The sequence below is a fragment of the Pongo pygmaeus genome, chromosome 1 (assembly GCF_028885625.2).
Source record: "Pongo pygmaeus isolate AG05252 chromosome 1, NHGRI_mPonPyg2-v2.0_pri, whole genome shotgun sequence".
NCBI classification, from domain to species: domain Eukaryota; kingdom Metazoa; phylum Chordata; class Mammalia; order Primates; family Hominidae; genus Pongo; species Pongo pygmaeus.
In genome coordinates this window covers 140,113,617-140,137,247 of record NC_072373.2, presented here as the reverse complement: position 1 = coordinate 140,137,247, position 23,631 = coordinate 140,113,617, and the positions used below count along the sequence as shown (strand labels likewise).

General features: G+C 37.1%; 1 protein-coding gene and 1 pseudogene across 5 annotated transcripts in view; one reads left to right on the top strand and one right to left on the bottom strand.

The window, feature by feature from the left end:
• Nucleotides 1-471: 471 nt before the first annotated feature.
• On the bottom strand, nucleotides 472-2,206 carry LOC129031127 (gem-associated protein 8-like; annotated as a pseudogene). Its single transcript, XR_010123997.1, has one exon. The product of XR_010123997.1 is annotated as a gem-associated protein 8-like (transcript).
• Nucleotides 2,207-2,302: 96 nt separating this feature from the next.
• The window catches only part of ZNF326 (zinc finger protein 326), a 38,501-nt gene continuing 17,172 nt past the window's right edge, over nucleotides 2,303-23,631 (top strand). Inside the window, exons 1-7 of one of the 4 annotated variants that reach the window (XM_054476966.2) lie at nucleotides 2,303-2,482; nucleotides 5,333-5,377; nucleotides 12,223-12,258; nucleotides 12,353-12,464; nucleotides 14,566-14,971; nucleotides 17,315-17,513; nucleotides 20,342-20,453. In XM_054476966.2, the coding sequence (XP_054332941.1) occupies nucleotides 2,467-2,482; nucleotides 5,333-5,377; nucleotides 12,223-12,258; nucleotides 12,353-12,464; nucleotides 14,566-14,971; nucleotides 17,315-17,513; nucleotides 20,342-20,453 (926 nt within the window). In that variant the 5' untranslated portion in view covers nucleotides 2,303-2,466. Of the gene's footprint in view, nucleotides 2,483-5,332; nucleotides 5,378-12,222; nucleotides 12,313-12,352; nucleotides 12,465-14,565; nucleotides 14,972-17,314; nucleotides 17,514-20,341; nucleotides 20,454-23,631 lie in introns of those variants that run through there. The other 3 variants (XM_063652836.1, XM_054476998.2, XM_054477008.2) reach the window with 3 other exon arrangements.

The window sequence follows — 23,631 nt, the reverse complement described above, 5'->3', positions numbered from 1 at the left end:
TAGTCTGTCTCTAAAGTAATTTTTTCTAGACTTGACATTTTCTTAAGGAGTACAGGTTACTGAAACAGAAGAGAAATTAGTCCAATAACATCTCTTGTAAATGTCTTGAAAATAAACATTGGTGACAGTTTTAGGTTCATTATCAAATCAGAACCCCTGAAGTGAAACCTGAGTATTGGCACTTACTAAAAGTGCCCTGGAGGATTCCAGAGTAGAGTCACAATCAAGAACCACTGACTTAAATGGCCAAGAGAGCCCCCCACCTCTGCATCACTAAGTATATCTTCAAAGAAAATGAAACGTAATATTTGGCTAAAGAGAACTTTTAATAAACACTAATCATTAATAAATATTAAATCTTGTTTTAGGCCAAATATATATTTTACATTATGAAAGTGCTCAAGAATTTGGAGAATATAGAAGAATACATAATCATGTGTATATAAAAAGTCATCACAAAAAGAATCATCGTTCATGTTTTAGAATTCTTTTTTTTTTTCTCTAGGCAAGAACTTTAATGAATTGAACTGTTACCGACAACATAAAAAACCAGTATAATATATACAAAATTATCATTTTACGTCAGGATAAAATTTATCATGTTGGCAACAGAATATGTCCTGCCGACCTCCAAGTGGCTGGCACAGTACATCCACCCCGTGACAGGCCCACTGGGACTGTGGTGAACATGCCTGTACCTCAGTACAAAGTCCCCTTTCCCTGAGAAATGTACAGAAGGAGAGATAAAGAGCGTGTATCCAAAGGGAAGAGGAAGAGACTGGGTGCCCTGTGCCCCGAGCTCAGAACTTCAGGGGGATGACCGGCCAGTAATTGGGCTGCTTCGGGTCACAGTGCTTGTCAAAGCTCAGCTGCACCGTAGCCTCCATGGCCTGGATCTTGGCGGCGCTGTCCTAGTACAAACGCTTCATCTCAGCCTGGCGCCGCTCACCAGGCCTCTCAGTTGGGGCCTCTACCGACCGGCGGGTGTTGCAGTACAGGTCGTGGTCAGCGTTCACGTAGCTGTCCAGGCGCTCCGCATCCAGCTGCTGCCATCGCAGTAGCTCTTCTCTGTGCCTCTCCGTTTCTGCAAAGTACTGGCGGAGCTCTTCGGTGATTTCCATATTGCTCAGGTCACATGCTACCTCTGCATCTGACTCGATCTCCATCTTTTCCTCCTTAGATAATGCTTGGTCTTCTCTTGTGGATGCCTGGATCCTACTGCTGCCATGTGGATGCTGCCCAGACCCTCTGAAATGTGAAGAACTGCAGGGGGAGTCCTGCTAGGCCACATGATGGTCATAGAAGGACTGAGGATAGATACGCAGCCTGGTTATCGTAAGAGCTTTGGGGAAGAAGCGCAGGAAGGAAGAACCATGGAAGACTGAAACAGGATTCCGCCACCTTCCTGTAGGCATTGTGGTGGCTTTGCATCCAAGCCATTGCTTGATGATAATATTGCCAGTATCTTGCATATACTGGATGAGAATACCAAGGCCTGGTAGCTTTTGATGTTGATGCCTTCACCACTGCCATCTCCGATTGTGAAAGTCCAAATAGGTGCCGAAACTTGTGGGCGCGCAGCTTGCAGATCCTGGGCGGTGGCCAAGCAGGCCATGTTTTAGAATTCTTTCCAGGCGGGTCGCGTTGGCTCACGCCTGTGATCCTAACACTTTGGGAGGCCGAGACGGGGCTGGGGGTGGGGGGATCGCTTGAGCCCAGGAGTTGGAGACCTGCTTGGGCAACATGGTAAAACCCCCATCTCTATAAAAATACTTCAAAAAATTTTTTAAAGAATTATTATTTCCATTTTATTTCAATGCTTTGTCTTTTAAGAAAATTTATTGACATAGCGATAATCAGACTCCATACGCAATTTTGTATCTTGCTTTTCAAATTTGCCACAGGCTTCTAGAAACGTCCCAGACTTCTGTGTCTCCATGGAGGAAATCCCGTAAGTACTTACAAATGTTATGATTAGTCATCCCTAGCCAATACTAAGCAAAAGGTAGGCATGCGGTTTTATTAGTTTGGGCAGGAAGAAGGCATTCCAACCGGCTTCTTTCGGTCTTGCCAGGTTCAAACATGGCGGGCCTCAGCCGGCCCTTCCCGTACACTCGGCTTGCTTTCCCATAACCCCCGCCAATCTTTAGCGCTCCTTTTTTACCTTCCTTCCCCTCAGCGGCTCCAGAGGGTCAGCACCTCCGAGCGTGACAGCGAACCTGCTTCCCGCCCCCCACGCGAGGGCCCGCCCACCAGCCCACGTCAGCCAATAGCAGGCCGCGCCGATGGGGCTGGTAGCGCCGGTCGGCCCCGCCTCCCCAGCCTCGCTGTGGCCTGCGGCTCCCGGGCTGGTAGCGCCGCTCTCGGTCGCGCGGACTGATCGTGTGGAATCGCGGATCGCGGACGCTCGCCGCCGGCCATAGCTCAGCCTAGCGCCGCTAAGGCCGACGGCCCCCAGCCTATGCCATGGACTTCGAGGACGGTAAGCGCTGCCTCTGGCTGGTCGGCGCGTCTGGCAGGAGGCGGGGTGGCCTACGCAGGGGGTCTGTTTACCGTCTCAAGATGGCCGTGTGGGCTTTGTTCTGCGGGCCCGGAGGCCGCCCGCCCTCACCGGGCCCAGCTCCCGGAGTCGGCCTCTTTGGGGACCGACGCGCCCCGATTCGGCCCGCTCGGCGCCCGCTGCCGGCAGAGACAAGAGAACTCGGTGCCCGGTAGGACGCGCCTAGAGCGCGAGAGCTTCCGGGCTGGAGCCCCAGACTCGCCTTGGCCCCTGGTAGTGGAAATTGCCCCGACGTCTCCAACTTCCCGGTCTCGGGCAAACGGGCGACTGCGGCCTCACCCACCTAGTCTCGCATTCGCCCCACAGGGCAGCGACCCAGACCGTCCGTTTAGTTAATCCTCAGCCTCAGGTTACTTCTTGCCAGATAGAATTTTCAGAGGCTTGTTCACAGTGATGTTTCTGTTTTTCCCGGTTTAAGATGAGTTGAAAGGGTGTCTTTAAGTGATATGTGTAGATAAATATCTATGCAAAATGGAAAGCAAGATGTTTCCTGGTTAGCAAACTGGGGTGTTTATCACCAAAAATTACCTGCTTGTTAATCCCTAATTTGAAATATTTATGTGAACCAAAGCACTTTTCTTCGGATCGTGTGTAGATAGGATTTAAGTTAATGAGAATTTTGGCACAGCAGGCATCAAATTCCCTTCACATTTAGACCTGTACACAGCCTTGTAAGTGTTTGACTTACGGATTAAATAAACTGTATTTTAGCAATACTTCTCAGTTGTCTCAGATACTAATTTTTTAAACCACTTTTACAGGGTCACAAAGTAGTATTAATTTGGTCTTCACTTTTGTTTTCAAACCTTGCTAGGAATCGGTGTCAAGATAAAGTGGTATGTAGTGACAACATTAGGGAGACATGGGAAAGGACTTGTATGATTAAACTGGATTTAATCCTGAGTAACCAGGCATGCTTAAGTAAAACCAGTTCACTAAGTAGGCTGTAAACCTTTAACCCCACCAAAAAATGATCTTTAAATGAGGTGTGATCTCAGCATATGTTTTACTCGATGAGCTTTTGATTTTTCATAAGATTTCATGCAACAAAGAATTAAAGCTTTCATATCTAGGTACAGATTTGTGAAAGGGGACTGGAATAGCCCCTCTTGTAGATACTTTTCAGTTACTTTGAAATAGTAAGTTCAGCTCTTAAGAGTAGCACACTCTCGTGGTTTTGTTTGTTTTGGTTGGACTTTAATTCATTTTGATGTAGATACCTTTAAACTATGAATATTTGGGCCGGGCGCGGTGGCTCACACCTGTAATCTCAGCACTTTGAGAGGCCGAGGCAGAAGAATCACTTGAACCCGGGAGGCGAAGGTTGCAGTGAGCCGAGATCGCGCCATTGCACTCCAGCCTGGGCAACAAGAGCCAAACTTCGTCTGAAAAACAAACAAACAAACAAAAAACCAACAACAAAACAATAAACTATGAATATTTGAAGTGGCCAGAGTTGGGAGTGAAAATAAAAAATATATTATTGTATTTTCATGCTGTAGTTTGATGATAATGCCAACACCCAAGGTATAGCAGAGGCTGACAAAGTGGAGGTGGGGCAGTAGAAACAGTTCTTTCCCCTCCCCACCCAAGGCAATAAGGGAATCCATTTTCTATGGAGAATTGAAAAACAATAATAAAATGTAGTATGTCTGCTTTCTATTATTGCCATATGCATACAATTCTAAACAGTGTCAGTGATAAAAATTCTAAACAATATTAGTGATGAAATACGCCCTGTCTCACTGCCCAAATATACCACTGCTGTATTTGGAAGATGGAGTTTGACTAACACCATATATGAATCTATTCCTCTATAGTGTAGCAGGATTCTGTTGTATCCAGATGACCATTATATTAAATTCTGTTCTTTCAGTATATATTTGTAAAATTAACTAAAGAATTTAACAGTTGTTAAATTAGTTTTGATGAGGAAATTGGCAATATGGTTTTCAGTGATGACACATTCTGGATGAATATAGAACACAGTCATATACGTATATGCATATGCATGTCTCAGATAAGATCTTGAAATCTTTTTTTTTGAGACAGAGTCTCGTTCTGTCGCCCAGGCTGGAGTGCAGTGGTGCAATCTTGGCTCACTGCAGCCTCTGCCTCCTGGATTCAAGTGATTCTTCTGCCTCAGCCTCCCTAGTAGCTGGGACTACAGGTGCGCACCACCAGGCCCGGCTAATTTTTATATTTCCAGTAGAGAAAGGGTTTCACCGTATTGGACGGGCTGGTCTCGAACTCCTGACCTCGTGACCCGCCTACCTCACCTTCCCAAAGTGCTGGGATTACAGGCGTGAGCCACCGTGCCACCGTGCCCGGCCAAGATCCTGAAATCTTTAAAGAACAAATTAAATGGTAAAAGAAATTAACTTAGCATAAATTTCATGTTACGTACAATTCTCAGATGTCTTTGCTTTTGCATTATTTGATACATAATTTAATCTATCTGCCTTTTTGTTACTTGGTATAAATCAGTGCTGAATCCCCTCTTTTGGCTGTTATTATGTATCAGGTGTTGTAAACTAATGTTTACCATAATTTGGATAATAAACCTACCATTTGGGGAGATAGTGAAGAAAAAAGAGATACATTTTCCCAAATGGAGTATTGGTAATTATTTGTTTTAACTATTCTCAGTTTTGCAGATAATTGGGTTAATGTCATTTTAAAAATTGTGCTTGTTTTTGACTAGATGGGTATATAATTTTGAATTATTGCTAATATCACACTAATTCCTTTTTGTTAAATGTGTCTTCATAGATTACACACACTCCGCCTGCAGGAATACTTATCAGGGCTTTAATGGTAAGTATCCTCTTTCAGCTTTTCTCTTCGTTCGCATAAAAATATAGTATCAGTGTAAAAAGCCAGTTCTACCTATTTCAGTCCTTGTTTTGGTTCTTGATATATCATTTATGTGTTAATATTGTCTTACTATATATAGTATTTGAATTGGGGAATTTGCTATCAGAAAATGTTAGGGGTTATTTACATTAGTTTGATTTTTTTTTTTGGTCCATTTTGTTTGAATTATGATTATTTTAATGTGTTCCAAAGGGCCTAACTACATTCTGAGTGATGAATCACAAGACGCTGGCTGAGTTATTTTGGTTGAATTAGAGGCTTTGGTATTGAGTAATGTAGACTAAGTGGATTATTGGCTTGGTTCTATATAGCTTGTATTGTAATGCATTTTGACCTTGTTTTTGAGGTCATTTTCTTCAGTGTGTCCAAATGTGTTAGTATATAAAGAGCTGTCTAGAGGAGCACATGAAGAAGCTTGATTGTTTATTGACATGAGCATGACATTAGACTTGTGACTATAGAGCTAGATAGAATCATGAGAGGTATGTAGAATACAATTGGATGTCATTTTGATAGTTATTAGAGTTAGGGCCCTGCCACACAAGATAATAATACAAAAAAAGAACACAGAAAAATTAATGCAGGTTAAAAAACATATGAAGGACTTGAGGCATTAAATATCCTGATTGCCAGAGAAATGTAAAATCCAACTTTCGTATAAAATAGAATATATTCACAAAGTAAAACTGAAGCAAATGTATTACTAAAGACTATGCCATTTATGGGAATAATTACTGAACAGTTAATTTTTATTTCATTATCTTTAAAGATTAAGATAAACTTCAGATTTCATGTGGGCTAAAAAGGCTTAACATATAGGGAGTTAGTACTGAAGAATATATTTGTGAGCTGGAAATTGAAAATTACCAAAGGAAGTTTAATTTGCATCCACATTGTAGATTATATTGAAAACTGGAAAATTAATGAGAAAGCCATTTCATAAGTTTTGATATAAAGATTTTAAGGCCTTGAACTTGGGAGGTGATAGTAGTAATCTTAAAAATAAAGAGCAAATTAGCAGAACTTGCAGGCTGACTAGTAAGGGATAGAAAATTGAGAGGGTTGAATAAAAATGAATCCAGGATTTTAAACTGGAATGTATGACTAGTGCTTTTACAAGGGAGAGGGGGAGGGGAAGAGGGAGGGGGAGAGGGAGATAGTTTGTAATGATAAAAGGCCATCTAGGATTTACTGGATAGTTGGATTTAATGTCTAAACATAGGACTTGAAATGCAGACTCATGCAGGGCCAGACGTTTATTTATTAATTAGTATACAGTGTTGCAAAAAGATCTAATATTATGACTTTTATTTTTTCTCTTAATTTTAGTTATAACTGGTTCTCATCTGAGGGTGATTGTTGGAATCTCCTGGGGAGCTTTTTCAAAGTCTCTCTTTTCAGACATAGCCTATACCTCTTGAATCTTAATTTCAGGGCAAGTGGTCTTTGGCTGTGTATGTTGTGCAAAACTACTCTGAATGATTTTGGAAGGCACCTCTGATTAAAGGCCAATGCTTGACAGTACTTCTAGGTCTAGATTATTTATATTTTACAAATGAGGAACTTAATTTCAGGGATTCGATTTGACTTTGTTCAGCAAATATTTATTTAGTGCCTGCTGGGCATCAGATATTGTTCTAGGAGGTGGGAATATAGCAGTGAACAAAATGGACAAGTATTCCTGCCTTTGTGAGGCTTTCCGTCTAGTGGGATGAAATAGTAAACAAGATAAGAAATAATATATATGTCATAATTTAGTCCACAGGGGAAAAGGGAGTAATATATATTGTATGTTAGATGATGATCATTGCGAGGGAGAATAACATAGAGAAGGAGGATAAATTTGTGTGTGTGCTTGTATGTGTTGCAATTTTAGAGTCTCTGGGGAAGGACTCACCAAAAAGATGACATTTGAGCATAGATTTAAGATAGGTGAGTATGCAAGCCATGAAGCCATTTAGAAGAAGACTTATAGGCTTTAAGAAATAAACAGTGTGTAGGTACCAAAAAGCCAAAAATATATTTTATTGTTAGCACTGTATTTTCTAGGAAGTGAAATGAAGTAGAAGGCATTGGAAAACATGGCAAGATACAGATTTTCCCCACACTATTTCTTGGAAGGAAAATGTATTTCCAGTGTCTCCATGTTTTCCTTCTTGCTTCATAATACCTTTTATATAAATAGCATATAGAAAAAGGGAGAGAAAAGGGTGCGGTAGCTCATGCCTATAGTCCTAGTGCTTTGGGAGCCTGAGGTAGGAGCACTGCTTGAGGCCAGGTGATTGAAACTAGCCTGGGCAACATAGTGAGACCCTGTCTCTACAAAAAATTTCTAAAAAAATTAGCCAGGCATGGTGGTGCCCCCTATAGTTCCAGTTACTCCAGAGGCTGAGATGGGAGGATCGATTGAGCCCGGGAGGTGGAGGCTGCAGTGAGCTATGATTGTGCCACTGCAGTCCAGCATGGGTGACAGAGCAAGACCTTAACGCTGGCTTGACTAGAACAGATGATTTTTTGCTGAGCAATCTTCAGACTAGGTTAGAGTGGTGAGGTGTAGCCAGAAAGCATTGAAAATCAAAGATAATTTGCTTATATATCAGAAGCAATACAAGTGAAAACCTGAAAGAGTTGAGGGAGTAAACAGTGCAGGTTCAGGGGAATGAGCATTCCAGGCAGAAGGAACAGCAGCTGCTAAAATGGGTATACACCTTGTGTTCTAGAAACATCAAGGGGCCTGGTGTTGTAGGAGTGGAATGAACAGGGGTGTATATAATTGATAATGAAGTTAAGAGGTGATGGGGCATATCATGTAGGGCAGGGTTTCTCAAATTTCTTACATTTTGGACTGGGTAATTTTTTGTTGTAGGGGGATGTCCTGTGCATTGTGGAACATTTAGCAGCCTCCTTGGCCTCTATAATATGCTAGATGTCAGTAGCATCTGCCCCCTAGTTGTGACAACCAAAAATGTTTCAGACATTGCCAATGTCCCCAGGGGGTGCAAAATCTCCCCTAGTTAAGAACCACTGGTATAGGTTCTTAGATGTTATTTTAAGCTTTGGCTTTTACTTGGAATAAGAGGAAGCCGTTGGAGGTTACTGAGCATTGAACATGATTGAACTTAACATTTTGTCAGAATTATTGTGGCTATTGTCTTCAGAATAAACAGCAAAGGAGCAAAAGTGCAGCAGGAAAACCAGTTAGGAGACTTTTGCAATAACCTAGGTGGTAGATGCTGGTATCTTGTAGTAGGGTGCTGGTAGTGTAGAGTTGCTAAAAAGTAGTCCCACTCAAGACTTAATGTCACGTAGTTAGTTATTTTAGTCATAGGTCAGTTTTTAATTTATTTTTTATTTATTATTTTTTTTGAGACAGAGTTTCTCTCTTGTCGCCCAGGCTAGAGTGCAATGGTGTGATCTCAGCTCACTGCAACTTCCGCCTCCTGGGTTCAAGCAATTCTCTTGCCTCAGCCTCCTGAGTAGCTGGGATTACAGGTGCCCACCACCATGCCTGGCTAATTTTTTTTGTATTTTTTAGTAGAGACGGAGTTTTACCATGTTGGTCAGGCTGGTCTTGAGCTCCTGGCCTCGGGTGATCCACCCGCCTTGGCCTCCCAAAGGGTTGGGATTACAGGTGTGAGCCACCTTGCCCAGTCCATAGGTCAGTTTTTTTTTCCCCAGTATGTCACAGCTGCTGCTTTGTATTTTAATTAAAAATGAGTTTTAGCATTTTTGAGCGTAATATTTGTATGATAGAGTGATCCAAGTGATAGAATATATTTGATTTAAATTATTAGGTCAGTTTTATTTTTCTGGGTAAATTACTATCATTTAAGAGATACTACTGTGTTCTCACGGTTTTATTTTTAAAAGTGATTTTAAAATTCATTTTGGTGACCTGGAAGAAAAATTTATAAAAAAGTAGTCATCTTACAGAATCTATAGCCCTATAACTACACTGATGGTATACAATATAAAGACTTCCTCCTGTTTAAATGAGTAGTAACAGTACTATGAACAATCAACCAGAATCATTGCTATACAAAAGTAGCTTTATTAATTTTTGTACATTTCACAGTGCCTAACACATACATGGTTAGTGTACAATAAATGTTAATAATTTTATGATTATAGTGAAATAAATAGAATAAAAAACTAACGGTTTTAGTATTCAAAGGCAGCCAGTGCTAACTCAAAATAGCAACTAGCAGAAATAAAACATAAGATTTTTTTCTCTGTGTACCTGACTAAACATAATCTTATTTTTTAATATGAGGCCTTAGAGGAAAACTTTTCATTTTGAAAACTTTATTTTAATCTCAGAATTATCCTCTGAGAGATATGTGCGTAAATTTTACTATATACTTACCAACTGTATCACAAAAAATTAACTATTTTATTAATCTGGGACTGTGTTGTCCAGTTTGGTAGCTACTAGCTACATGTTACTGTTCAGCACTTAAAACATGGATAGTTTGAATTGAGGTGCTCCGTAAGTGTAAATTACACACCAGATTTGAAGTCTTCAAATGAAAAAAGCAGTAAAATATCTCCATGTTTTGTATATTGATAAACTTTTTGTACTGTTATATTAAAATCCATTAGTATGTCTTGCACTTTGAATGGATCTTTTTTACCATATATTATTTTGTAACATCGGCATTATTTGGAAAATACTAGTTTTTATATAAAATGCAGATTTTCCAAATATTGATCAGTTTTATGGCACAATATTTAAAAAATCATATTCAGTGATACCACTACCAACCTTATCAGAAAGCCTTTAAGTATTGGGAAGGTGTCAAGCTCAAGGTGGTAGATACAACTTTTAAAAAATTCTAATGTTCACTTGAAAGCATGAATTTTATCATTGACAACAAATAATGTCAGTTGTTTTCGTTAAAACAATGGTTTCACTTAGTTCTTTTTTTTTTTATTTTGAGACGAGTCTCACTCTGTCGCCCAGGCTGGAGTGCAGTGGCGCGATCTTGGCTCACTGCAAGCTCCACCTCCCGGGTTCATGCCATTCTTCTGCCTCAGCCTCCTGAGTAGCTGGGACTACAGGCAGCTACCACCACACTCAGCTAATTTTTTTTGTATTTTTAGTAGAGACGGGGTTTTACTGTGTTAGCCAGGATGGTCTCGATCTCCTGACCTCATGATCTACCCGCCTCGGCCTCCCAGAGTGCTGGGATTACAGGCGTGAGCCACCGCGCCCAGCAACTGCTGTTCTAAGATAAAAATTGGACCCTTACCACAGGACTAGTAAATTTAAGATGAGGCTACAAATGGCAGAGTAACGCAGAGTATCACAAGCACCACGTGAGAGTTACAGGCTTTTGCAAATATTCAGAAGAAGGATGACACTCAGCTGAGAGAGTATCAGTGAAAGTTTTCTTGAATGCATTAGTATTTGAAATGGACTTTAAAAGATTAGAAAGTTTCAATAAGCTGATATTTAGGGTGGCAGAGGAAAATGTTTCATGTAGAAGCAGTAGCATGAGACTAGACAAGAGGATATGTATGGAATTTTGGGAAAATCATTTCATCTCTTTGGACTTCAGTTCCTCAGATCTATAAAATGAGAGGATTGATTTTGAACGTTCAGGTTGCTACCAGGTTTAAAGTTGGATGACTTCGAGTACTATTTTTATAAAGTTGTTATTGTTGTCATTATTATTATTGTTGGGACTAGAGATACTTAAATGATTATATAAAATTTAATGTTTTAAAAAATATAAAATTAAGGTATTTACTCTGTGTGTACTATTGTATTTATTTGTGTATGACATTTGGGGAGGATAGTAATGAGAGATTTTTAAAGGACTTTATAGAAAACAAATTCTAAATGTTTGTTTTACTTTCTGATTTTTATAGTCATCCTAAATTGATTTTGTTACCTCTTTTGTTTTATTTTTCATATCAGAGGTTGGTATATAGGCAGAATTGCAGTGTAATGAAATAGACTTAATATGCTTATTGTATTAGTTTTTTTTTTTAGTGTTCACATTGCTAGAATTTGCATTCATTTGTTGAGTCATAATTTATAGGCACAGTGCCATAGATTGGTCTCAATCTGTGATTTTGCTTTTTAAAAATATCTATTTCAATTACTGTGAACAAGGCTAATTGGAAATGTGGCTGCTTCTGAGTTTTCAGACATTTAAAGAGCAGTTAGATGCAGTTAGTCTACTGCTGTCATGTAGGACAAAAATTTCCCCTTTGACTTTATTAAATGCTGACTTCTTTTAAGAATAGGAATTATGTATCATTAATTATATATGCTATAGTACTTAATACAAGGCCTTATAGTAGTCCCCTGGTCCAACAAATATTGGTTAAATTGAAAATAATTCTATGGCCAGGTGCAGTGACTCATTCCTGTAATCCCAGCACTTTGGGAGGCCAAGGCAGGTGGATTGCTTGAGCCCAGGAGTTCGAGACCAGCCTGGGCAACATGGTGAAAGCCCATCTCTATCAAAAATACAAAAATTAGCCAGTCTCATAACCCAGTCTCAAAAGAAAATAAAAAAAAAATTCTAATATAGAACTTTAGTTGAAAATATGTTTTTCTTTGAAATATCAGGGCTTTTTAAAATTTTTTTAGCAAATTTGATTTAGTAGCTTCTCATCTTTGTGTTTTTCCCTTCAGCATTTAGTGTGAATTTAGTTTAAATGTTAATGGTAAATTATCTCAGGTGATAGATAGGAATATCTTGTGTTTTGTGCAAAGATCCCTGAAGAGAATGGTGTATTTTACTGATGATTTCTTATTGACTCTCTTTTAGGAATGGATCGTGATTATGGCCCTGGATCTTATGGAGGTCTGACATTCAAGAATATTTATCTAAAAATTCTTCTTTTGAGTGCCAGTAAAGGTGAGCATCATATAACTTTTTTCTTTTTAAACTCTTATAGGGATGGATCGTGACTATGGCCATGGATCCTATGGGGGTCAGAGATCCATGGATTCCTACCTAAACCAGTCATATGGCATGGACAATCACAGTGGTGGTGGTGGGGGTAGCAGGTAAATTGCTTAATCATTTGGCCAAATAATTAGACAACTATAAGATTTTGGATATATTATTTTAAGTACTCTTTAGGCATGTTACGATACTTGAACTTCACTGTTTGCTACTGAATCATCACCTTAAATGTTTAAAGGTGTTAATTAATGGGTATAAAATGTAAATCAGTATTACTGGCAGACATTATTTTAGGAAAACACCAGATAACTATATCATGTCAATACAATAGAGTAAGATACTCTTTTTAGCAGTGAATTTTTTAAAAATTCTTTTACTTTTAACTTCTTGTCAATCAAAATATCCTGAAAAATGATATAAAAATGTTATTGAAAATATTATTTATGAAGCTTTTTCTTAATAATTAAGAAAAATCTTTTCTAATGTGGGGTGCTATGTAAATTAGCAAAGCAGTCTAACTAGAATGGATTTTACTGAACCAGTCTAACATTTACTTTCCAAGAAACATTCAGGACATATTCCTTTAATTCTAATTTTAAAGGAGAGCATATTGCAATAATAAAAATATTTTTTAAATTATGTTCAGGTTATTTATTGGCAGGTACTACTTAAACCAAAGCACTTGTGCTCTAAGCTAGAAGCATTGTATTAAAGCCATGAATACTATACCTTTGACTAGTCGAGATTGTATTTATATTTTACTGTTACTACTGTATAAAGCTTAAACCTACTTAAACAACTACAAGCTTTAAGGTTGACCATATTTCAGGAGAAGGGGTGTCTACTTTTTGAGGCACAAAAGTTCCTGCTGAATATAAGTATAACTAGTTAGTAGACATGTGAAACAGTCATCCTTCTGCATAAATTGAAGGATTCGGATTCCTTAATGATGGACTGAATGATGCTTACTTTCCTTCTTTCTGCTTCCAGTGTACCACTATGGTTTATAGTAAAGAAAAATTAAGAAAGTGAACAGTTGCAACTATTTTGCTTATGTGATAGATGTTTTGAAAAATGTAGTTGGAAATAGGAATAATTTTTATATGGTTACTAGGATTCAGAAGTAAATCTATTTAGTGATCTGTAAATAATTGAAGTAATGTAACACTTAATGTTTTAATATGTCAGTTATTGCCCTTTTATATTGTGAATGTAATGTGCATAAGCTATTTCTGTAGACGTTATTGTTTTATCTCATGTGTAATTGTGGGCCTTTATAAAATTGTGTTGTAAGATATCAAGCAACTTTTGTAATCCATGCTTTGGGTTTGTGAGAAGGAAGATGATTTATTTCTTCTGTTAACTCTCTTAAAACCTCGAGGAGACTGTGTGCTCCCTTTTTTAGAGTAGTTTTATGTGATAATTTCCTGAAGGAAATAATTTTGCAAATGAATATATTATAAGATGTATTCTTTCTCATCTGCCTTGAAAATTCATATGCAGAGGGTATATGTTGGTGATCTTTTACTTTTATGTTTTATCTATTTATCCTTCTAGATTTGTTAGATTTTCTAGTCTACAAGTAAAAAGTGATTGAGGATTGATTAATTGACCTTGGCTGAAGTTTGGCAGATTGTCAAATTTTTATAACCAGAGATAATTCCCCAAATTTTGACTCCTACAGACACAATGAAGCAGTTTGTGATATAGATTATTGGGAGTGCAAAAGGATCTCTCTGTGTCACAAATAACCTACATCTAAGTAGACTTCAATTTGTGTCCCTATTGAAAGCCAAAATATTGTAAATGTTTTGTAATTTTTAATATTAGGGATAGATTCAAAAAAGTTTGAATAGTTTGTGAACTTTAGCAAATGACCTTTTCCAAGACTAGGGCTGGGCTTAAATAATGACAGACAAATCTTTTCTTCTTCATAAAATAGAAAAGCTGCTAAGAAGCAGATTTTAAAGCTAAGTTTTACTAAACTCAATTCATATTTATAATCTGACTCAGATAGCTTTCTATCTGGTCTCACGTTGAACTGCCCAGCCCTAATCAAATGTGAACAAAAGTAGAACTGTGCAAACCAGTATGGTATAAATGAATTTTAGTTGATAAATGTCATCTGATAATTTGTCTTTTGAATTGTCTAACATTAGTAAGCTTACTTTTGTTTTTTCCCTCACTGTGCAACTTTTCCAGGTTTGGACCTTATGAGTCTTACGACTCCAGGTCTTCTCTGGGTGGGCGAGATCTGTACAGATCTGGCTATGGTTTTAATGAACCCGAACAAAGCCGCTTCGGAGGTAGTTATGGTGGTCGATTTGAGAGCTCCTACCGGAATAGCCTTGACTCTTTCGGAGGTAGAAACCAGGGCGGGTCTAGCTGGGAAGCACCTTACTCCCGTTCAAAATTGAGGCCTGGGTTTATGGAGGACAGAGGAAGAGAGAATTACTCTTCCTACAGCAGTTTTTCTTCACCCCATATGAAGCCTGCACCTGTAGGCTCTCGGGGGAGAGGAACGCCTGCTTATCCTGAAAGTACGTTTGGAAGCAGAAACTATGATGCTTTTGGAGGACCATCAACAGGCAGAGGCCGAGGCCGAGGAGTAAGTACAACAGAATCTTTTCAGATTCTTTTCACTAGTCACTCTTTTAAACCCTTTCAAGACCATCGTTTTCAACTAGAATAAACACTGTTCATCCCGGTGTATTTTGAAGCAAAAGCTGAGTCATAAACATAATTTTTAGGTTGACTGTAAAAGTTTTTCTAGCACCTCAGAAAATAAGTGGCAGTTTGAGATGATCATAAAGTTGTGCCAAATCTCCCTTTATTAAAAAGGTGAGGCTATTAGGTTTGGTCTAAAAGGGGTTAAAAGGAGTTGCATTTTTCCTTGTAAACACTAGCAGTTTTGCTGGTGGAATAGTTTGTGGATTATTGTGAAAGGTCACTGAACCCTTTTTGAGTTTTTGAGTAGGTTAAAGGTGCAATGTATGATAAAATGTTTATACTTTGTTGCTAAACTCTAGCAAGTAGAATTTCTTCAAAGCTCCATGTTTCACATTAAACACAGGAGACTAAAAGTTGATGATAGATCAGGATAGCTTAGCCATGTTTATGTGGTGAAGAAGTTGATGTGTATAATAGATTGTACAATGATTTGTGGTCAGTGTAATTTTGCTAACTCACTCTTACAATATGTCCAGTTGCTGGTTGTTTTATTTTCCCTCGTGTTACTAGTTTTACTCTTGAGAAATAATTTCCACCTGTACAGATATGTTTATGGTTTCTTCTTAGGAAGTAGTATTTTGTAAATTATTGCTTAAATGAGTAAATATACTAGTCCACAATTGTTTAACTTTAGGGTACATAGTGTAAACATTATGCTTTATGTTCTTAGGTCACTTGATTGACATGAAATTTTACCTAGTAAGTGTATGCAGATTGTGGGGTTATTATATAGTTTGATCATTTAAAGAGTATTGTCTTTTTGTTATAATGTAAGAATCCTTTTAAGTCAGCTGCTCTTAATATTTTCTTTGCAGAGGAAAGTATTTCTAGTAAAAAATGTAGTAGGGTACACGTTTTTGACTGGTTATTAACCTTTGATGTGTCAGTGTAGCTTGTTTTACTTGCATAGAAATTTTGCATTTTTAACAGTTACTCTTTACTTATGTAAAAATGCATTGCACCTTTAATGCGTAATTAAGGAAGATTTTCCTGTTGTGACTTTTTAAATTACCTGGAAACACATCTAGGTTAGATAGGCACTCCTGAGCATAGTATACAAGTGTAAGCAACTGATACATTACAGTTCCACTATACTTCATGATCATAGGTTAACTGAAAATAGTTGGGATGATAGGCTTTGGGTTTTGAATTGAAAATCCATTCTAGTTTGAAAATTTGGAAAACACTTAATATTTTCCATGCTGTATATTATTTTAGGCAAAGTGTGTTTTCTTAATGAGGCTTCAAAAGTAAATTTCATTTTCATAATAGTAAAACAAGTATTCCTGTACTTTGTATTTACCATTCTAGTCTGAATGGACTTTTCTTTCTTTCCTCCTGTTAGTGAAGTAGATGAGCCAATAGGACCTACATTTTAAATCTTCACTTGTACAATTCCCCTTGGGTCCTTCTCTTCAGATTACTCCTCCATCTTTATCTTCTAAAAGTAAGATTAGCAGAATAAATTTCTGTGGACATGTGGCCTCTTGGTGTAGTAGATTTGGATAATGACAAGAGAAGAGGAAGGGACACAAAGAGTCGTTTGGTTGCATGACTCTTCATCTGTAAACTTTTGTTTCTTGGGCTTCTGGGTCAGAAAATGTTTCTCTAGGTAAGAATGTGAATGGAACGTCAGATGCAATTCTTTATCTGAAGTGTGTCTTGGAAGTTGATGCATGGTTATGCTTTAACTCTCCTATTTCATACTAATGTTCCATCTCGCCTTCTCCTTCCCTTTTTCAACAGGGAGAATACTAAATGATTTCTGGATCTTTTTTACTTCAAACTACAAATATGGTCTTCTTTGTGTATCTTAGTTTTAGTAAAATAAAGATTTCTTTTAGGGTCTTTTCATGGGAAAACATCAATTAGGAACTCTGAAGAGGAGTTGTCAGAGAGTTGTACAAGTGGTAACATTTGGACAGGCACATATGTTGTCTATAATCTCAAGTAATTTTGAAATGTAAAAGTAAAAACATAGTTAGCAAATATTCATTATTTGTTCTACTGGAAATAAAAATACTAATTCAATGGATTTGAGTTTATGTAATAATTTACAGAGTTTTTCAATGTGTTTTTTCAGAATGGACATGTAAAATTTAGTTACATTCCAGGGAATTTTCAGGTGAAAATTAGTAGATAGTTAACATGAAAATTTTATATGAATTCGTATTTTTTTTTGGACAGTATGCTAATATTTATTGATTTCACAAATTTACAGCATATGGGTGATTTTGGAAGCATTCATAGACCCGGAATTGTTGTTGACTATCAAAACAAATCCACCAATGTGACAGTTGCTGCTGCAAGAGGAATAAAGAGAAAAATGATGCAGCCATTTAATAAGCCCAGTGGAACCTTTATCAAGAAACCCAAACTAGCAAAACCTATGGAGAAGATAAGCCTCAGCAAATCACCCAGTAAGTAAGAAAACATAATTGCTATGATTCAGGATACTTTTTATTTTTTAAAATTCCATACTTTTCAGTAATTTTTTCATGTTTATATACAGAAACTACATAACAATTATGATTGTAGAAGTTAGATCTGTAAATCCCCTATTGCAGTTAATAATTGATCATGAATACCCAAAGATACTTTTAAAATGTACATACCCTGGTCCATTCCTTTTTCCTGAATCCTGTGTGGTTGTGTATCAAACCCTCTACAGCTGAGAAAACAGGCACAGAATAGATAAATAATTTGCTGTCTAGGTCAAACAACCAGTGAATTGTAATGCCAGTATTTATTCCAGAGCAAGTAATGCTCTAGAAGTCCTGTTCTTAAACCTCCATATGATTGTAACAGAAATTTGCTTTGTATTCATTTTTCCCTTTTATTTTAAAATAACTTTTTCCCTAATTATAACATTATAGACATTTTAATATGTAATATTTGAAAAAACTGAAATTGCAATGTTAGATTCTTTCCTCAAAATATATTTTCTGTAATATAAAATTTGAGAAAGGTTTAAAAAGTGTACTTAAATTACTTTCTCATCAGGCCTTATTGTTTAATAAGAAACAATATTCTGGAATTTCTGGAATTCTGGAAACCTGATACTAAGCAGAGTATGTGTTGTGGGGATACCTTTAACAGTGTGTCAATTGATAGACTGTTATGTATCAAATTTGACATTTTATTAGACATTACTATAATAGAAAATTCAGTTTATTCTCTTGGGACCTATTTCAAAGATACATTTTGCACATATGGTTAAATATTGCAAAAGTTTGATAAACTGATTTGTCCTTAAAGCAGATATATATGTATCCCTCCCCCATACCCCCTTTTTATATAACAAAACTTGAGAAAAGTGTTGTGTAGCTAAGAATGAAACTAAAATTCTTTAAATTATGCCTTCTCTGTCAGGTGTAAAATGGGCATTTAAAAGGATGATTGCTGAATTTTCCTCAATACGAGGTCTTGCTATGCTATAGTACAGACTGTGTGACTTTATAGAAAATTAGTAGGAAAGGAACCCTATTCTGTCACTTGGCTAGAAGTACAACATGTCATAGTTTTAGCATAGGAAGATTAAATTACTTATTTGAGGTAATATATAAATAAGTAGATTTTTCAAAGGCCATCCAAAAGGATAAGCAGTGCATAAAAGGAAAAATTTAAGGACAAATAGTTAAGTTTTTTTTTTTTTTTAAGTATAAAGTTAAATGTATTATAAGAAAGAACCTACTCACAATGAGTTACCACTCCATACCCACTTGGATGGTCATAATAAAAAAAGGAAAATAACAAATGTTGACAAGGATATGGAGAAATTGGAACCCTCACACATTACTGATGGGAATGTAAAGCAGTGAAGCCACTATGGGAAGCAGATTGGTGCTTCCTGAAACAATTAGACATAGACTGTCCATATGATCCAGCAATTCCACTTCTAGGTATTCTTCTACTCCAAAGAATTTAAAGTAGTATTCAAACAAAAATTTATTTATTTATTTATTTTTATTTTTGAGACAGGATCTTACTCTGTTGCCCAGGCTTGAGTGCAGTGGTGCAGTCTTGGCTCACTGCAACCTCTGCCCCTGGGTTCAAGCGATTCTCGTTCCTCAGCCTCCTGAGTAGCTGGGACTACAGATGTGCGCCACCACGCCCAGCTAATTGTTGTATCTTGAGTAGAGATGGTTTCGCCACGTTGGCCAGGCTGTCTCGAACCCCTGGCCTCAAGTGATCCATCCGCCTCGGCCTTCCAAAGTGCAGAGATTACAGGCATGAGCCACTGTGCCTGGTCCAAACAAAAATTTATATATGAATGTTTATAGTAGCATTATTCATAATAGCCAAAAGGTAGAAACAATTGAAATATACATCAACAGATGAATGGTTTAAAAAATGTGGGGTATTCTTACAATGGAATATTATTAAATATTCCATAAAAAAGGAAGTACTTACTAATACATGGTACAACATGGGTGAGCTGTGAAAACATGCTAAATAAAAGTCAGACCAAAAAGGCAACAGACAGGATGATTCTAGGTGTATGAAATACTTAGAATAGGCAAATCCGTAGATCAGAAAGCAGATTAGTGGTTACCAGGGCCTTAGGGTAGGGTTGAAATGGGGAGTGACTGCTTTATGGGATGATGAACAGTTCTGTAACTAGATAGTGGAGATGGTTGCATAACTTTGTGAATGTACTTAATGCCATTGAATTGCACATTTTAAAATGGTTAAACTAGTAAATCTTATGTTTTGTGTCTCTTATCACAGTAGAGAATATTTTTTAAAAAAGAGAACAATTTGCTTTTATTTTGGAGGTTATAAATTTTAAGAAACTTTTCTGAGAGCTCCTACAATATGAACATGAGTTCTTGCATCCAGGGCTCTGCAGTGTTTACTGGACTTCCATTTTCATGCTCGGTCAGGTTACTTTAGTGTTTTTCCCAAAGTATGTGATGCCCAAGATGATTTTAGGTGATAAGGATATTATTGCTTAGAATAAGGATAGGACAAGTGAGCACATTTAAAGAAAAATATGTAGCAAATAATCACTTAGATGACAAGCAGATATGACAGAATTCATGATGATGGTATTCAAATGAATGAAGTTCATTTAGTGAAGTTTCAGAAATACTGGATAGTCTCAAACTCCGATTTTTTTGGTGAGTTCAATTTTAGATTACAATCACTAAGTAAACCTCATAAGTATGTACTTTATGAACTGATGATTGGAAAGAGAGAATGGAAAAATGAATTTTAGCTTTTACTTTTTTGTGTAATATCCTAGCAAAAACTGATCCTAAAAATGAAGAGGAAGAAAAGCGGCGAATTGAGGCTCGGCGAGAGAAACAAAGGCGCAGAAGAGAAAAAAACAGTGAGAAATACGGAGATGGATACAGGTTTGTACTTAGAGTCAGAAAATTAGGCTCATTCAAAAATGATTTCCTAGAAAAGGCCAACACACCAATTGCAATATTAAGAAGTTCTTAAGATTCAAATGAAAAGACTTGTTGAAAGATATAGAGGAATGCTTTTGATTTTTGATATTTATATGTAATCACTACTTGGAAAACATAAGAAAAAAGGCATTCTATTCATATTGGCAATCCAAAAGATATAAAATATTCAGAAATAACAGTATTCTTAAAAAGAAACACTTGTCATTGAGATTTGACTATATGGAGACATAGTGATTTTCATGGGCAGGAACTAAATATTACAAATATGTAAGTTCTTTCCAATCCAGATCCCAAAGGAAATTCTGAAGAAGAGTAAATGAGTAGCTACTGGCTTTTATAGCTAATCAATCATTAAAAAGCTATAATAGTTAAAAATATGTGGTAATACACAAAACTAATTATTATGCCAGAATTATTAGCCTGTGAACAGACTGTAAGGAAGAATGTAATATTTAATAAAGAGGATATTAGAAATAAGAGGGGAATTGGGCTGGGTGCAGTGGCTCATGCCTGTAATCCCAGCACTTTGGGAGGCCAAGGCGGGCGGATCACGAGGTCAGGAGATCAAGACCATCCTGGCTAACACGGTGAAACCCCGTCTCTAACTAAAAAAATACAAAAAAAATTAGCCAGGTGTGGTGGTGGGCGCCTGTAGTCCCAGCTACTCTGGAGGCTGAGGTGGGGCGATGGCGTGAACCCGGGAGTCGGAGCTTTCAGTGAGATGAGATTGAGCCACTGCACTCCAGCCTGGGTGACAGAGCGAGACTCTGTCTCAAAAAAAAAAAAAGAGGGGAATTGGTTGAACAATGAAATAACAACAAAAATCAGAGCCTTCTCATGTGACACCTGGAATGAATGTAGTAAAAAAAATGAAATTACAGAAAAACAAAATGTTCTGCAAGGAGATTTTTTTCCCAGGCTTAAAAGTTATACAATAAATTACAAAGGAAATTATAAGCAGATTTGGCTAAATAAAAACTTAAAATTTGAAAGGAATGCAAACAGACTTGGAAAATATAAACATGAGAAACGATTAATGTCCAAGTTAGATTAAAACATCACCCAAATTATTTTAAAAAGTAAGAAAACTAAGATGTTTAATATGATGAGGAAACAAACAACAGCTAGTAATAATTTTAAGGAAATTGTTTAAACTTAACAGTAATTTAATTAAACTAAAAATTTAAATAATAGTATGCCATTTTATTAGTAAGGAGAAATTTGATTTGCTAATTAAGGAATGGTCAAAGGACACTTAAAATTTGTTGGTGACGGTATATTATACTACTAGAAAGCAATTTAGCAGTTGTTTAAAAATGTCTAAATTTTTCTTAAAGCCTTGAGCCCAGAAGTTTGAGGCCAGCCTGGGCAACATGGCAAGACCTCATCTCTAAACAAAACAAAACAATCCATAAAAAGAAGAGTAGCTCTGGTTTCAAGAACTACTGCTATTTTTAGTCCTTGTGAGTTCTCTGTCCCATTCATTATCTCTTGTGATTCCTTCTTTTGGTAGAAGTAACAGGCATAGTTATATTTTGGTGTAGAAATGACTTTAAATTATCAGCGTCTCGGAGTATAAAAATCATTTTACATTATAAGATGCAGTTTTTAAAATTTAATTGCCCTATGAGTACTTTTCTCATGAAAAATTTTAGATATGGATTATGTTCATGTTAACATAATCTGGATTATGTACATGTTAATATATAAAATTGTGATTTAGACAAAATGAAAGAACTGAACTTTCATTTAGCTATTTTCTCTGTAACTCTAAATATAAATCTGATGATATAACCAAAAGAATGTTAACTCATAAATTATCATTTTAGGATATAATTTCTTTAAAGTAGTCTAAGTTATTTTCATTTATCAGAGCAGTTTTACTTTGAGTTATGAGGATTTGAGATTGAGTAAATCACTATTCTTGTGATAGGTTCCTTCCCTTGGATATTTGAATGCTTTCCACATAATAAAGCGCATGGAAAGGTTTATATCTACCCTTAAGGGAACCTAGGGAGAAAGAGATGGATGTGTGAGAGATGTACATAAATAATAGTGTATGGTGAAGGATACCAGAAGAGAAGTACAATGTAGTCTCATGAGAAATAACTTCTAAATAAGGGTGTAGGAGACCAAGCATGGTAGCTCATGCCTGTAATTCCAGTACCTTGGGAGGCCAAGGCGGGCGGATTGCTTGAGCCTAGGAGTTCAAGACCAGCTTGGGCAACATGGTGAAACCTCATTTCTACAAAAAATACAAAAATTAGCCAGGTGTGGTGGCATGTGCCTGTGGTCCCAGCCACTTGGGAGGCTGAGGTAGGATAGCTTGAGCTTGGGAGGTGGAGGTTGCAGTGAGTTGAGATCGCGCCACTGCACTCCATAGCCTGGGCAACAGAGCAAGACTCTGTCTCAAAAAATAAATAAATAAGGGTGCATGGAAATCAGGGGAGGCTGCAATGATGGAAGTAGTATTTGAATTGATCTGGGAATGGTAGGGTTACAGGAGGAGTTGTGAGAGGCAGCCCAGGTAGAGGCCATGGCTTGCCATCAAAGCAAACAGGAATGTGTTATTGTTATTTAGAAAATTGAAAGCAGTGTAGATTGAAGTGACTCTAATGGGTGAAAGGTATAATCTAATTTAAACATTTAATGAAGACATGCTGTGCCAGATAATGTTAAAGGTATTGGTGAGTAAAGCCAAAAAGGAGAGATTAGGAAATTTCCTGGATGGCAGCTGAAAACACTTTTGTCTTTGTTTTTTGAGCTTATGGAGCTAATGAAGCCCTTTGAGTAGTCATGTGCTCTTACCTCCTATAGGAAGTAGCAATAATTAATTGAATAATTATTGTGTTTTAGGAAATGTTGTAAGGGCTTTGTCTGCATTAATTTTTAAAAATCCTCAGATACCTCTGTGAGCGTTCTCATCTCAATGTAAGAAAACCAAGGCCCAGAAAACCAAGTCAAGTAACTTGCCCAAGATCACAAAATGGAATTAGGATATGAACTCAGCAGTTGGCTCCAGAGCTCATACTCTCAACCAGGAAAATAAATCTAATAGCATTACAAAGAATTAATTGGAAAATGGAGACTGGAGACAGAAACCAGTTATGTGACTGCT